The sequence below is a fragment of the Tarenaya hassleriana genome, unplaced genomic scaffold, assembly GCF_000463585.1.
Source record: "Tarenaya hassleriana unplaced genomic scaffold, ASM46358v1 Cleome14, whole genome shotgun sequence".
NCBI classification, from domain to species: domain Eukaryota; kingdom Viridiplantae; phylum Streptophyta; class Magnoliopsida; order Brassicales; family Cleomaceae; genus Tarenaya; species Tarenaya hassleriana.
The window spans coordinates 631,518-645,205 of record NW_010964598.1 but is presented as its reverse complement, the minus strand read 5'-3'; the positions used below and the strand labels follow the sequence as shown (position 1 = coordinate 645,205).

The window sequence follows — 13,688 nt, the reverse complement described above, 5'->3', positions numbered from 1 at the left end:
AAAAAATAAAAAACAATAATAATAATAAAAATAAACTTCTGAAGGTGAAAGATGGATACTGAATCGGAGATTCGAAGCGTATGACGGGTTTGCTCAGCTGGAAAGCTGCCGACATTTTGAGGAGCATTACGCATTGCTGTCGGGGTTAAGTTACCTCTCCTCTTTGGTTCCCCTTTTCTCTGTAAATGCATAGGTTTGGATTCGATCATCAGTTTTCCTTTTTTGGAATGAAATTATTTTTTTTTTCTCATACATCCATCTTGATGTGTTGCAGTTGCGTATTACTGCTTCAGACCACAAATGAACTGAATTGCCCATCATCGTTCATCAAGATTCGATTTACTGATAAATCTGTTCGCACACAAGACGTGATGAGCAAAATTACAATATTACAGAAACTAACCACCAAAAGAAAAAGAAACTAAAAAACTGGACAAGTCTAACACTTGCTGTGGGTGAAGCGGGCGGGTGAATAAGTACCGTTGGTTTCCTATATAAGAATCATCAAAATATTATGATACAAATTGGAGCTTCTCCCCATTCCTCTCCTCTCTCCAAAACATCAATGATATGTGCTTCCACTTCTCTTTAGGAAGGCATTGTCTTTTAACTCCTGAAACCAAGAGGCAAACAGTAATCACTTCACTCCTCCTCATATCACTAGGGAGCAAACACACCACACACAAACAGAAAGCTTTCAAGTATCATTCTCTTAAACAAGAGCATAATCTAAGCTGTTTTATGGAGAAGATTGTGTCCATAAACAAAGCTTCCCACTCAAATGACAGAAAAAAGCAAATGACCTAAGAGATGATGAGCCATTTTTTTTTTAAAAAAAAGGTTAAGCTGTATGGTATTGAAGCATTTACCAAGAAGATGAACATCGCACCGAGCAGAGCAGCTAGCAAAATTAACACAAGCCCAGCTTTATACTACAGAGAAGTTCGCTTAGATTCATGGGATGGTTAGTAACGTGTCATTTGTTGCAGCATATGAGGTCCTGGAGATTGCTGAACCAACTGTTCTGAACTTGGTGATGGTCTTAAGACATGGCTGGGGCCTGGACCCATTGGGTTCACCATCCCCTGTCTAATAGTTTCCCTTGGATTACTTGCATTATTTGTCTCTGGCTTTGACGACTCCAACAAAGTGCGCACCTGGCAACGCAGAATAGAAATCTTGAGATCATCGTAAGGTTCATTATATGCAAACCCGTAAAATAAATATAATTAAGCTTACCATTTCAAGTCGCTTCTTGTGAAGATCGCTAGGTACAACCTGCAAGTTGTTAACTTACGAATCAAAAGCATGTAGAAGAGAATTTTACTAAGCTCTTTACGGGTCCACCTTTAAAATATTCAAATAAGGATGTAGATTCACAGATAGGGACAATGCGTGCTTCTCTGACAAGTGAAAAGACTAGAATTTTCTTACAGTTTTCTTTCGGTGTCTGTCTTCACTTGAGAATCCCGGAACCGTCAAGTGCAAATTTTTCTCTGCATATGACACCACACCACCAAGTAAGAAACCTAAGCAAACAGTTCTTAGAAGTAAGATGAGTTCCAGGACCAGGAAAAAAAGAAACATAAAACGGCAAGAGCTAAATTTCCTCTATCTCAACTTCATCGAAAATGCCAGAAAGGTTCATAAAAATCTCCCCAATCATCAGAGGAAACGAGCAACAATAGCAACTAACTGTACTTCGCACTGAACATTTGAACACTGAGAAAGAAAATTTCAGCACGAACCTAGGTGTAGCAGTACATCCCTGGGCTCCAAAGTTGAAGATTTACGGTGCTTAGCCAAGCTACAAGCAAAAGTAGTGACCTGCAAGTAAGACAGATATCGGTTTCTGGTTAGATAATTTTCGCACTGTTTTGAAATTTAAAATCATTATAGCGATGAAGCTGCCTTTTGGGGAATAGGAAAGGGCACAAGGCGCTGGAAACCAAAGCAATGTAGCTCAGAAAGTAAAGAGTTGTATATAGTACATTTTACAACTAATAGAGTGATGGGCAGTAAGTTAAACAAATGCTTGGCCGAGTTGACAATGTAGTTCTTAACTCATGAAACCATATAGGGCAGTCCTCTGATGCCCCCACCATAAATAAGTAGAAGGTAAATAGTTCACAGCCGCTCACCGAATCAATGAAGTCATCTGCTATCTCCAAAAGCAGGTCTTCGACATCAGGATCTAATTTCCCATGTATATCCACCTGAATAACAATAATAATTAAGGAACGATGATGATGGAATAGAGAAATGAAAGTGAGGGAGTTCAACAAGCAAATGACCTGGGATACTAGATCTTGTATCTTTCTTTTGCCAAGCAACTGGTTTGTTGCTTCTGTTCCCTGGCTTGAACTACCACCCGGTGTTGTTGTACCTGATGCGGTAGCATCCGGTTGTGAACCAGTCAAACTGACAGATTTCTGACCTGCAGGACCTGACACCCTCGGAGATGGTTGTTGTTGTTGATGTTGATTGATTTGGAGTAGGTGATGCTGTTGCTGCATTTGCTTATGCGGTTGCTTCTGATGCTGTGGCTGCTGCTGCATTTGTTGTAGTTGTTGCTGTTGCTGCTGTTGTTGTGATTGTTGTTGTTGTTGTTGTTGCTGCTGCTGCTGCTGCTGCTGTTGTGGCTGAGGTTGACTCATCTGAGGCTGTCCTATTTGTGGTGGTTGTTGCTGCTGCTGCTGCTGCTGTATCAACTGTGATAACTGCTGTTGATTCAAGGGCATAGAAGCTTGGTGAAACTGAGAAGATGGCAGTTGTTGCTGCTGCAAGAGCATAGCCTGCCTCTGATTCTGTTGGAGTCGGAATGATGGTGAATTGGCCATTCCTGACATTTGCTGCAGCCATTGCTGCTGAGCCAAGGAGCTCTGCATCACACCAGCCTGTCCATTCTGAGCCAGACCAGATAACTGGGGATTCATGAATGCAAGGGAAGATGTTCTCGGAAGGTTTTGGACCTAGACAAAACATACAGAAATTACATAGAGATTGACTGAATACAACTGCTGTTTTAGGGAATCTTCTTTACGCAAAGGAAAGGAACATATGATCTAAGTATGAACACGACAGCTGTAGAATTTGCTTGCTACTACATATCTATTTGGTCCTATATATATACATATATATACAGGTGTACATGGTAAATCGGTTAAAATACAATAAAGAATCCAACATCATGCGGTATATTTGCCGAATAGAGATCTTGAAAAGATGCAGGCAAGCCAAGATTCAAAACCTAATTTGTTGCTATCAAGCTCTTAGCATGACATGGATAAACTTACCAAATGCATAACAATAAGCAAAAGGTGATACAAGGTTCAACCCAAGAAATCATCTAATGGATGTTGCTATAGAATCATAAGATCACATAACAAAGTGTTAGACAACTGTGTCAAAATCTGAGAAAAAGAACTCTAAGGTGCAACCTACACATCCAGGGGGCAGGGGTTATTAACGCGAGTGAGAAAACAATGTTTTACTCGTACCTGAGGTGAATTGAGAGAATTTTGCTGTGACAACTGCTGTCTCATCTGCCCGGGGTTGATCCGCTGTTGAGCATAAAGGGCTGCATTGCCTCTCATTTGCGAACTCAAATTCAGTGAACCCATCATTCCCATCGCTTGCATCCCCGGTAACTGCTGCCCAGAAGTTCCTGGGTGAAATTGTGAACCTTGAACCAGGCCAGATTTCTGCTTCGGCTGCATGAAAAAAACCTCGCTTTTCTCAGAATTGATAAAGAAGATTTCATGGCAGAGATGGCGAAACTGCGTTATTTAACCATATTCACATCAAACAACAAAACATTGAAGCCATCTCCATTTATTTGCTGGTATTCTCCAGTAATCCCCACGTGAATGAATTGCATCTTGATGTCAAAAAGCAAGCCACAAACAGGAGTTAAAAACCGGAAGTTTAACTACCAAAGAAACTACTTCCAATCTCCAGACTAGTTCTCCACGAGAAATTCGAATTGAGAGAATCCATCAAAGAAATAGCCTGAGCAAGTGAAACTATTTCTTATGAAAAGGGTTTCTTCAACTATCATCAAAGAACTATCTTCAACTTACCGGGCAAAAGATTGTTCAAGAGCAGCTAAGTCTCAATATGTTAATTCCATCAGCAAAAGGTTAAAAAAAAAAGGAAGGAAGACAAGTGATTGAATACCGAAGCTGCCAATAATTGGGACTGTATATTCAACTGAGATGCTCCACCTGCACCGTTGAGCATCGGCAACTGGCCACTTTGCCCAACCAAAGCCGCACGAGACAAGTTTGGATTACCCGTCTGCTGATTCTGCTGCAAAGTTTGCTGATTCTGCTGAATTGAAGCCGACCCACCAAAGTTCATCTGGCCGTACAACCCAGCTTGTTGCCTCAATACATTACCGTATTGACCTTGCTGCTGTAACTGCTGTTGTTGAATTTGATTCAGGCGAGATACGGAAGGGGATCGCTGGAGAGATTGAGCGATTTGGTAGTTCGACATGGGAATTTGTTGCTGACCCATGTGTTGTTGCTGCTGCTGCTGTTGCGTTAATTGAGGAAGGGAAGACGAAGAGATTTGCTGCAGAATCTGTTGTTGTTGCTGCTGCTGAGGCAGTTGCTGATTCTGCTGAGTTACTTGAACTATTTGCTGGCTCGGCGTTTGCGGATCCAGCGACGGAGATGGGTGAGACAGAGGGGACGGCGACGAGATCTGTGGTCCCGCGGCTGCGTTCGGGGGCGGCGGCGTAGGGCTCGGAGACGGTTGCGAATTACCGCCACCTTTCTGAATTATGCCCTGAGGCGTCGCCCCCGCGGCAATCGGTGGAGGAGGTGCAGACGACGAAGAGGAGGGTTCCATGAGATTAGGGAATCGAAAGAGAGGTTTCGGTGACAACGAAGATGAAGCGGTGGTTTCCACCAGTGGATTCGGAGAATTTCTTGTTGTTTCTTGACGATTTTTCTTGCCGGAATCGTTAAATGTTTCCCAGAAAATTTACAGAGCGAGGAAAAGAATGTCCCTTTTTCAGGAGCGAGATATACTGAAGAAGAGAACGAACGAGAGAGAGAGAGGAAGAATCTGAGCCGTACACGTCAGCAGATCTAACGGAATGGGATGGAAAATCTGGTGAAACGATGCGGACTCTCTCATTGGATTCTGATTCTGACGACATCACTTCCCCTCTCTCCGGCTGTGTTAAACCAATGGGACTCGCACACTTCACTGAATAATGTACTAATGTTTCCACAATATATACATATATATATATGATAATTATTATTTTATGATAAAATTTTGTTATGTAAAAAAAAAAGCAGAAAAGAAAAACAAGCTTCCAGGTGTTTTTTAAATACCAACTTTCAAGAGTTGTGCTTGCAAGCAGGTCGGCCTTTTATTATATATAATTTTATAGAAAATTATCATAGGAATAAAATAAAGATTAACAAGATATCTTTTTATCTTGATTAAAATTTTATTTTAAAATTTATTGTACGTTTACTACATCTTTATTTTGTTAAGTTGAAGAACAAATATATGGAAAAAAGTTTTTTTTGTGGGTTAGAGATTGTAAAAGATTGTTATGTTATGATTTAAGATATAAGTTATTAAATTCAAAAGGCCATTTTAAAAAGAGAAATTCCAAAAAAAAATAAACTTTCTAATTTTGATAAAAAAAAATACAAATACCAAATTTTTTATCTTATCGAATAAACATTAAACTTTTTAAGTTTACTTACAAAAATACTTAACTCTTCTTTAATTATCAAAATAAACAAAATAAACTGACGTATCATAAGAAAATGCAAACGTGTGTCACATTATTCTAGCGGACCTTTTTTTTATAATTGTATATAGTTTATATATTTTTTTGAACCACTTAAAAATTTAATAATTTTTTGAAAATCCTAGAAAAAATTTTGTATTTTTTATATCATTTAAAAAGTTCAGTAATGTTTAGATTTAACAAAAAAAAATTAATATTTATTTGACAAGAAAAAAAATAATATTTTTTGTCAACATTAGAAAGTTTGATGTTTTTTTTTTCCTTTTGAAAAAGATTGTTATTTACTTATCATAAAAAATATTTTATTCTATGCTATTATTTTTAAAAAATATGATTTAGGTTTTTCGGTTTTATATTTATAGTTTTTGTTTTGTTATTATTCTTTCATAACTAAATCGAATCAAACCATTTGATCATAAATTTATTTTGTTTAATTTGAGAAAATATACTCATTCGTCATCTTAACAAATCTTAACAAACTATTACTTGATGTATACAGAGGATTTTTTTCATGGGAGTAACATCCAATCCTTATGGCATATATTTTGCATTTTGTCATTCAAAAAACTCTGTGTTAAAAAAAATAAAATAATTTTGAAAAAAAAGAATACGAATACACATAGAAATAAAACACAAAATCGTGGAAAATTTTAAGGTATGGATCAATGTTTTTTAAAGAATATATTTACCTATACAAAGTTGGTTCGAGTTTTAACAAAATATTTTCGCGATACAATGAGATTTAGTTTTTCTCAAAAAAATCTTTCTCTTAATTTTTATTTATAAAACACTTATGAAAATTATAATTATAACACAAAATTATATGAACTATTTATAAAACATAAAAAAAAATTCATATTCCACTAAAAATATTGTTAATGCACATTATCAGAGAACACCATTATTTTTACTTAAATATTTGATAGTGGGTGTAAGAATAATGATTTTGTGGTATTTAGATATAAATGTGCATATAATGTATATAACCATGCAGTGGCGGATCCAGAAAATTTTTTCACCGGGGGCAATACGATAATAGTAATATATATAATATACAAAATTAATAAAAATATATCGTCTAAAGAATATTTATATCGGATAACTGAATTTTACGTTTTTTATTTTTTAAATATATTTATGTAATTCAATTTCTAATTATTTTAAATATATTTTTGATAAAATAAATCAGATAATTTATAAAAAATTATGTATTCTCGTTAAAATTTTACCACAATATTAAGATAATATTACCAAATTATTTTAAAATAAATTTATCGATTTTTCTGATAAATCAAATAAAAAATTAAATAAATATATAAATATATATATAGATAAATTGATAAATATAATAAATACATAAAATCAAATAAAAAAATTGTTTAAAATAACAATCATAATTTTTAAATATGTTTAAATTTTTTTATTTATAGTTTTAGTTTGATTATTATTCAATTGATAATGATTTTTTGTTTGATCAAAGATAAAAATAACAACTTAAAAAATGGAAAACAAGAAAAAAAAGGAAAAAAATATGGGACATAAGATTTGATTTGTTAAATCTCGTAAAATACATTTAAAATGAAAAACGGTGGGGTCCAAACAAAATTTAAGTGGGGGCATTAAGGGTGTTTTTTTAGAATTTTTCTTAAATTCTATAAATAATTTTAAAAAAAATAAAAATTAGTGGGGGCCAGTGCCCCCACTCATTCTCAAGTGGATCCGCCTCTGTAACCATGATACGCATAATGAGATAGTGGATTTGGATTTAATTATAGTTATTTACAAAATAACTCTCATATAGTAAAGATTATCTTAGTTGCAATTTTACAATTTGCAATCTATACTAATAATCCTCCATTATATTGTTAATTTTGAAAAAATCTATAATATATTATGATAATTCATAAAGAAGGATTATTGTTAGATTTAAACTCTTTGTTAATAATAACTCTTCAATACTCTAACAATACGATCAGTGACTTTAAATTTATTTCATTTACTATTATAATCTATCCCAATCGAATCAAATTTTTAGTTGATTACAATTTTCATTAGATATGATCGGATCAAACCCAACCATATTCGAACTGAAACGATTAAAATTCAATAATTATTTCGTTATAAAATTTTAAAATTATAAATAACTGAACTCAAATAAACTGTATCTAAATTTTAAAATTATAAATAACCGAGTTCAAATAAACTGTACCTAAATAAACCGAATAGAAAAGTTCGTTCATGTCGAACTAGGGCATAAAACCCAAAACCTAACTAGGATATAAAACTCCAAAACCTAACTAGGATATAAAACTCCAAAACCTCAATTATAAATTTATAATATATATGATTAGGTGCTTTAAGTGGAGAGGACCTAAGTAATTGGAGTATATGACTTAAAAGTATAAAGGATCATTGATACCAAATATTTTAAAATAATGAAATTGAATAGTATATAATTATAATGTAAATCAACTTCGAAATTATTTTATTTTAAATCATATTATATTAATGTCGATAGAATATAAAAATAACCAAGATTAAAAATGAATAGATTTAAAATCCCGTCTAATAATCGAATCTAGATATAATTTATCAAACCATGGAAAAAAAAACTGAACTGAAAATCCTAAATGTAAACTTTAGATTTGTGGATTGTGCAATATGCATTTTCTTTGTCACTTTTTAAGATGAAAATTTCAAAATTTACATCTTTATTACTTAGACCATAACTGTGTATATTAGAATATATTAGGATGAGACTATAATTTTAGCTATGTTTTTGGTTGAGTTGTAAATTAGAAGACATCTGAATGAATGTTTTTGTCTGATAATTGTAGAAAAGGATAGTGTTGTGATAATTTATATCTGTTCATATTAAAATTTTAGTTTTGATAATTTGGAAAATGATCAATTATGAACAATTGAGTTAGGGGTGGGTTACATTTCAAATTTATTGATTTATTTTATGTATTAAAATCTAAAAATTAATAAAAAGAACCAATATTGATGAGATAGTTTAAATCATATCAAAACTTATAAAAAAAAATACTCTTTTAGGATTTTGTAAAGATTGTAATACTTGAGAACATTTTTTGTTTAGTTATAGTAAATAAATCTAGAAAAAGAAAAAGTTAATTTTTTAAATATCATCAATGCATATATATATAATAAATTATATTGTTTAATTTGCATAATATATATAAAGTAAAAATTAAAATGATTTTAGGGTGATAAATAAATATTATTTTTTTAATCATATATAAATTTAGTTTTTATAATTTATAAGAATATATAATTTAAAATATTTAACTGAGAAATTAACTAAAATTTAGAAATATTATTGTTAATTTTAATTATAAACAGTTTTATTAGTATTAAAGTTAATAATTAATAATATAATAATATAGGCCTAAAAACGGAGATTAAAATATTTGATATATATATATATATATTATAAAAAGAAGAGTATCGGACGCCACTTATTTCTTAAATTTAATTAAATGAAAATTTTCCTCCACGTGCCTTTCTCACCTCTCTCCCACTGTCCCACACAACACCCACTTTATTCCTCTTCTTCAATTTTCATTCTCTTTCCCAGAAAATCTTCTTCAAATCTTCTTAAATCCTTCAGAAATCTCGATTCTCTTTTCTGTTTTCGTCATTCACAAAGCTCGCTTTTGCAAGTTGTTACACCGCCCCATATCTCAGAGGCGCGCTACTCACGCCTTGTACAGAGCGCGCAGAAGGCGCCCCTAGGGCCGCTCCCTGTATTTCGCCTTGCCTCCAAGTCTGGAGGCGATTTTCTCATCGCATATGCGCCTCAGCGCCTCAGACAATGGGATGTTCAGCGACAATTCTGCTCAGACGATGGGCACATCGTTTTCTTTGACGAAGCAAAGCGGGAATCCAGTAAAGTACAAGCTTGTTCGGGTACATCTTTTGATCCTTTTATGACTTTCCTGTTTTACTTGTCAGATTTGCTTCTTTTTGGAATTAAGAGTTCTCAGTATTACCTCTCTTCAAGCTTTGACCTTCAAAACCTAATTTTTGGTGTTCTATTGATGCTCAGGTTGCAGGAGACGGGAGACTAGTGCCCGCTACTGATGAAGAAATCATAGAGGTTGAAGACTTGCTTGAGAACGATGAGACTGATATGCATATTGTAACTCATACTGGTCAGACTGTAGAGGATATTTCTGATGATCGATTGCCTTCTAGGTTGCCACTGTTAGAAAGTTCAGAAGGTTTGATTCTCATAATCCTGTAATTTTGTTTTTCACGGTGAACATCCTGTTTAAAGCCTCTGTGGGTTTAATTGTTCTGGTGGGGTTTATTGCTAGAATCTTGGACCTTAAAGGCTTAAAGAGAATCATGTCTCTATGCTTGGTAATGCACTTTGCCCTACTGCAGTTCACTAGCCAATGGCGGCAGAGAGAGATGATCATATATGCAAGAGAATAGAAACCTAAACGTTTTGTTTCTGTAACCTTGCAATTAGATTTTGTGTACCTAGCTGATGCAGTACACAAACAACTAGATTCATACCGATCTTCTTCGTTTACCTATAGCACTTTCTAGAATGATCTGAGATTTACTGGGTGCACATAGGGTTCTTAATACACTAAACGCATGATGAACTGTAGGATACTGAGGACTGCAGAAAAGAGATAAGCAAAATTATGTCTGAGTTAGACTCTTTGGCTGATGTTTAGCTACATACGCATAAATTTGGTTGTCTCTGGATTTCATGTGTAGTGTAGTCTATTTTTTTTTTAAAATTATTGTGTAATTCTTATGTTTGGTGAAATATTTCTACATATGTCTCAGCTACGAATCTAGGTTTGTCACAGTCTGACAATACAGAGGCATCTCCAGACAAATTAGCTTCGCAACTTGAGGTTTGTCTACCTTCTATAAATTCTGGAAACAGGGATTTCTATTTCCTACCTATCTATCACGTTTATAATTACCATATCCTTTTTTTCTGGTTTCAAATGTTGAGATGTTAGAACTTTAAGAGTTCTATCTGGCATTCTTTTGCAGTATACTGTGGAGATGTTGCAAAGGGTGGAAGAAGAGGTGAGGCTCTGCATGGCACATGAACCTCAGATGCTTTCTGCTTGTTCGGATGCCAACATTCAGTGTTCTAATGAAAGCAACAAGTTGTTTAGTAGTGATGTTAAAGTTCAATCTGAAACTCTGCTACAGGATTTAACTCAGGATCAGAACGGATGTGGTTCTAATCAACAGATGAAGGCTGAACCATGCTTGAATGTGGTGGGTAGTCCGCAAGAAGCAGTATTTTCCACCTCTGCCCAAAAACCTGATTTTTCAACAGTAAGAGGTGACATATGTTTGGACAATTTATCAATCAAAGCACTGCACGAAACATTTAGAGCAACATTTGGCCGTGAAACTACTGTGAAGGACAAACTCTGGCTCAAAAGGAGGATAGCGATGGGCCTGCTTAATTCCTGTTATGTATCAACAACATGCTTGACAATCAAAGATAACAAACTGATTGGAGGTCAAAAGGAGAACTTTAACTGTTTGAATGATGATTTTAGCAAGGACGTGGTAGATGAAATAAGAGTTGATGATAGCAACAAAGAAGCAGCAAGTGGCCCCTCTGATCAAATAGATGGATTTGCAAGTGCTTCAGGTGATAGTTCCATGGATAACTTTGGAAATCATGAATGTGGAGGTGAAGATTTTGCCAGTGAACATAGAGCTGAAAAAAGACAACGGAAACCTACTCGGAGATACATTGAAGAGCTTTCAGATACTGATGATAGACAACGAAGTGGCAAGTCGATGAACCCGTCAAAGAATCAGAGGCTATCCCCTAAATCTCAGATCAAAACTATTAGGGCAGTGTCTTCAGGAGGACGTCTTGTTATAACCCGGGTGGTCTACCTCGCTGGGTCTAGAATGCAAGTTCCGTTTGTTTTTCAGACCCGGAGAGGTCGTCCAAGAGAAAACATAATGGCTCTTGTGGTATTTCTCCTTATTGACTTGTGCTCTTGAACATCTCTATTAACCCCATTTCCAATCTGTTAGCTGTAAATTTTGGTGTCCTGCTTCTGTTAGATCTGTGCAATGTGTTACATGAAAAATTCTGTCTCATGAGGCGTATAAACAAAAACAAACAGAGAAAGAGATGTTCTTTCTATTGGTTTTGAATCATAGCTTATATTACCGTTATTCAGTGTGGTTAATGCACTGTTTGTATAACCATTGTGTAGGATATCCAACCCGGTTGGTTGGAGGAAAAAGCTACTCCTGCGGGGAACAGCCAGAGACTGAGCCCATCTCAGTTGAATGGTGACAATGTCAATGGAGGTTTGATCATCAAGTCTGCTTTTGAACATGGCCAGAAAGAAGTAACTGATTTGTCATTTCCTACATCTTTCCATAAAATCAATATTATAGTTATACTCCTTGCAGTTTATCTGGGATTAAGATGAATTCAGTTCCAGAGATGATACAATTTCTCGCTGTCTTCTTTGCTTGCAACCATTTTTCAGAGCAAGAATGAACACTCGAACTCTGTTCCCACTGTCCTGGACCGAGATATGGAGCCAGAACAAGTGGAGTTGTCTGGGAATAGCTCGGATGAGAATCATGTTGGTATGCCAACATTCAACAGTGCATTGAGAAGGAAGCATCATCGAGCTTGGTCTTTATCCGAGGTTATAAAACTTGTCGAGGGTGTTGCCAAGTACGGAGCAGGGAAGTGGTCCGAGATCAAAAGGCTTTCTTTTGCATCCCATTCCTATCGCACTTCCGTGGATCTCAAGGTAAAAATCCCGTTGTTTACTTCCTTTCCGATAGTCTATCGTAAGAGTTTTGTTACCACAATCTCTCAAGACAAACGGTGCGTCTGTCCATTTTTTGGTAGGACAAATGGCGGAATCTGCTGAAAGCGAGCTTTTCCCAGACACCTTCGAAGAGAATGGCAAGCACACCATATATATGTCTGAAGTTAACATTTTCATTTTTTTACGAAGAACCCATCGCTCATCTCGCTAGTTGTATTGCAGGGAAGCATGCGAAAACATGGCTCGACGCCCATACCAACTCCGATATTGTTACGGGTAAGAGAGCTTGCAGAGAAGCAATCACAGGTTCCAGCCGTAAGCAAGGCGAAGGATAAAAGAACAGGGTTCCTGTAGGGTTTGGTTGTTGTCTCTTTTTTTGTAGGGAAGGACTGCAGAAAAGAGATAAGCAAAATTATGTCTGAGTTAGACTCTTTGGCTGATGTTTAGCTACATACGCATAAATTTGGTTGTCTCTGGATTTCATGTGTAGTGTAGTCTATTTTTTTTTTAAAATTATTGTGTAATTCTTATGTTTGGTGAAATATTTCTACATATGTCTCAGCTACGAATCTAGGTTTGTCACAGTCTGACAATACAGAGGCATCTCCAGACAAATTAGCTTCGCAACTTGAGGTTTGTCTACCTTCTATAAATTCTGGAAACAGGGATTTCTATTTCCTACCTATCTATCACGTTTATAATTACCATATCCTTTTTTTCTGGTTTCAAATGTTGAGATGTTAGAACTTTAAGAGTTCTATCTGGCATTCTTTTGCAGTATACTGTGGAGATGTTGCAAAGGGTGGAAGAAGAGGTGAGGCTCTGCATGGCACATGAACCTCAGATGCTTTCTGCTTGTTGGGAAAGGAAATGCGTTTGTGGGTATATATGCAACCAAAGTGCGTTTGGATCCATCTTTGTCTCCATTACCAATAAAATAAGGGAGCTCCTTTGTATACTTGAATACACTACGTACTCGTCTCTTGCTCTTGTGCGAGAATCTCGTACTCATTCTGTCAAAGACTCAAAGTTTTAAAGCTAAAACGTAGACTTCACACATCGCACGTGTTCTCAGTAAGGACATG

At 35.4% G+C, this 13,688-nt stretch overlaps 2 protein-coding genes across 3 annotated transcripts; one reads left to right on the top strand and one right to left on the bottom strand.

The window, feature by feature from the left end:
- Window positions 1–317: 317 nt before the first annotated feature.
- LOC104808053 (transcription initiation factor TFIID subunit 12b-like) lies at window positions 318–5,178 on the bottom strand. The gene is made up of 9 exons (XM_010533569.2): window positions 4,180–5,178; window positions 3,501–3,713; window positions 2,295–2,972; window positions 2,142–2,216; window positions 1,749–1,827; window positions 1,435–1,496; window positions 1,240–1,278; window positions 870–1,157; window positions 318–613 (listed from the first exon to the last, which is right to left on the bottom strand). The coding sequence occupies exons 1-8, from the start codon at window positions 4,855–4,857 to the stop codon at window positions 966–968; spliced, it is 2,016 nt and encodes a 671-aa protein (XP_010531871.1). The 5' UTR covers window positions 4,858–5,178; the 3' UTR covers window positions 318–613; window positions 870–965.
- A 4,153-nt stretch (window positions 5,179–9,331) lies between these two features.
- Window positions 9,332–13,610, top strand: LOC104808052. 2 transcript variants are annotated; one of them, XM_019201970.1, is made up of 10 exons: window positions 9,332–9,712; window positions 9,852–10,026; window positions 10,610–10,680; window positions 10,826–10,861; window positions 10,991–11,779; window positions 12,028–12,165; window positions 12,310–12,582; window positions 12,684–12,740; window positions 12,826–12,989; window positions 13,469–13,610. In XM_019201970.1, exons 1-9 carry the CDS (start codon window positions 9,596–9,598, stop codon window positions 12,955–12,957), a joined length of 1,788 nt encoding a protein of 595 aa, XP_019057515.1. In that variant the 5' UTR covers window positions 9,332–9,595; the 3' UTR covers window positions 12,958–12,989; window positions 13,469–13,610. The 2 variants fall into 2 exon arrangements, with proteins under 2 accessions (XP_019057515.1, XP_010531868.1); XM_010533566.2 differs by having other exon boundaries at window positions 10,826–11,779; window positions 12,826–12,984; window positions 13,464–13,610.
- The last annotated feature ends 78 nt before the right edge of the window (window positions 13,611–13,688 follow it).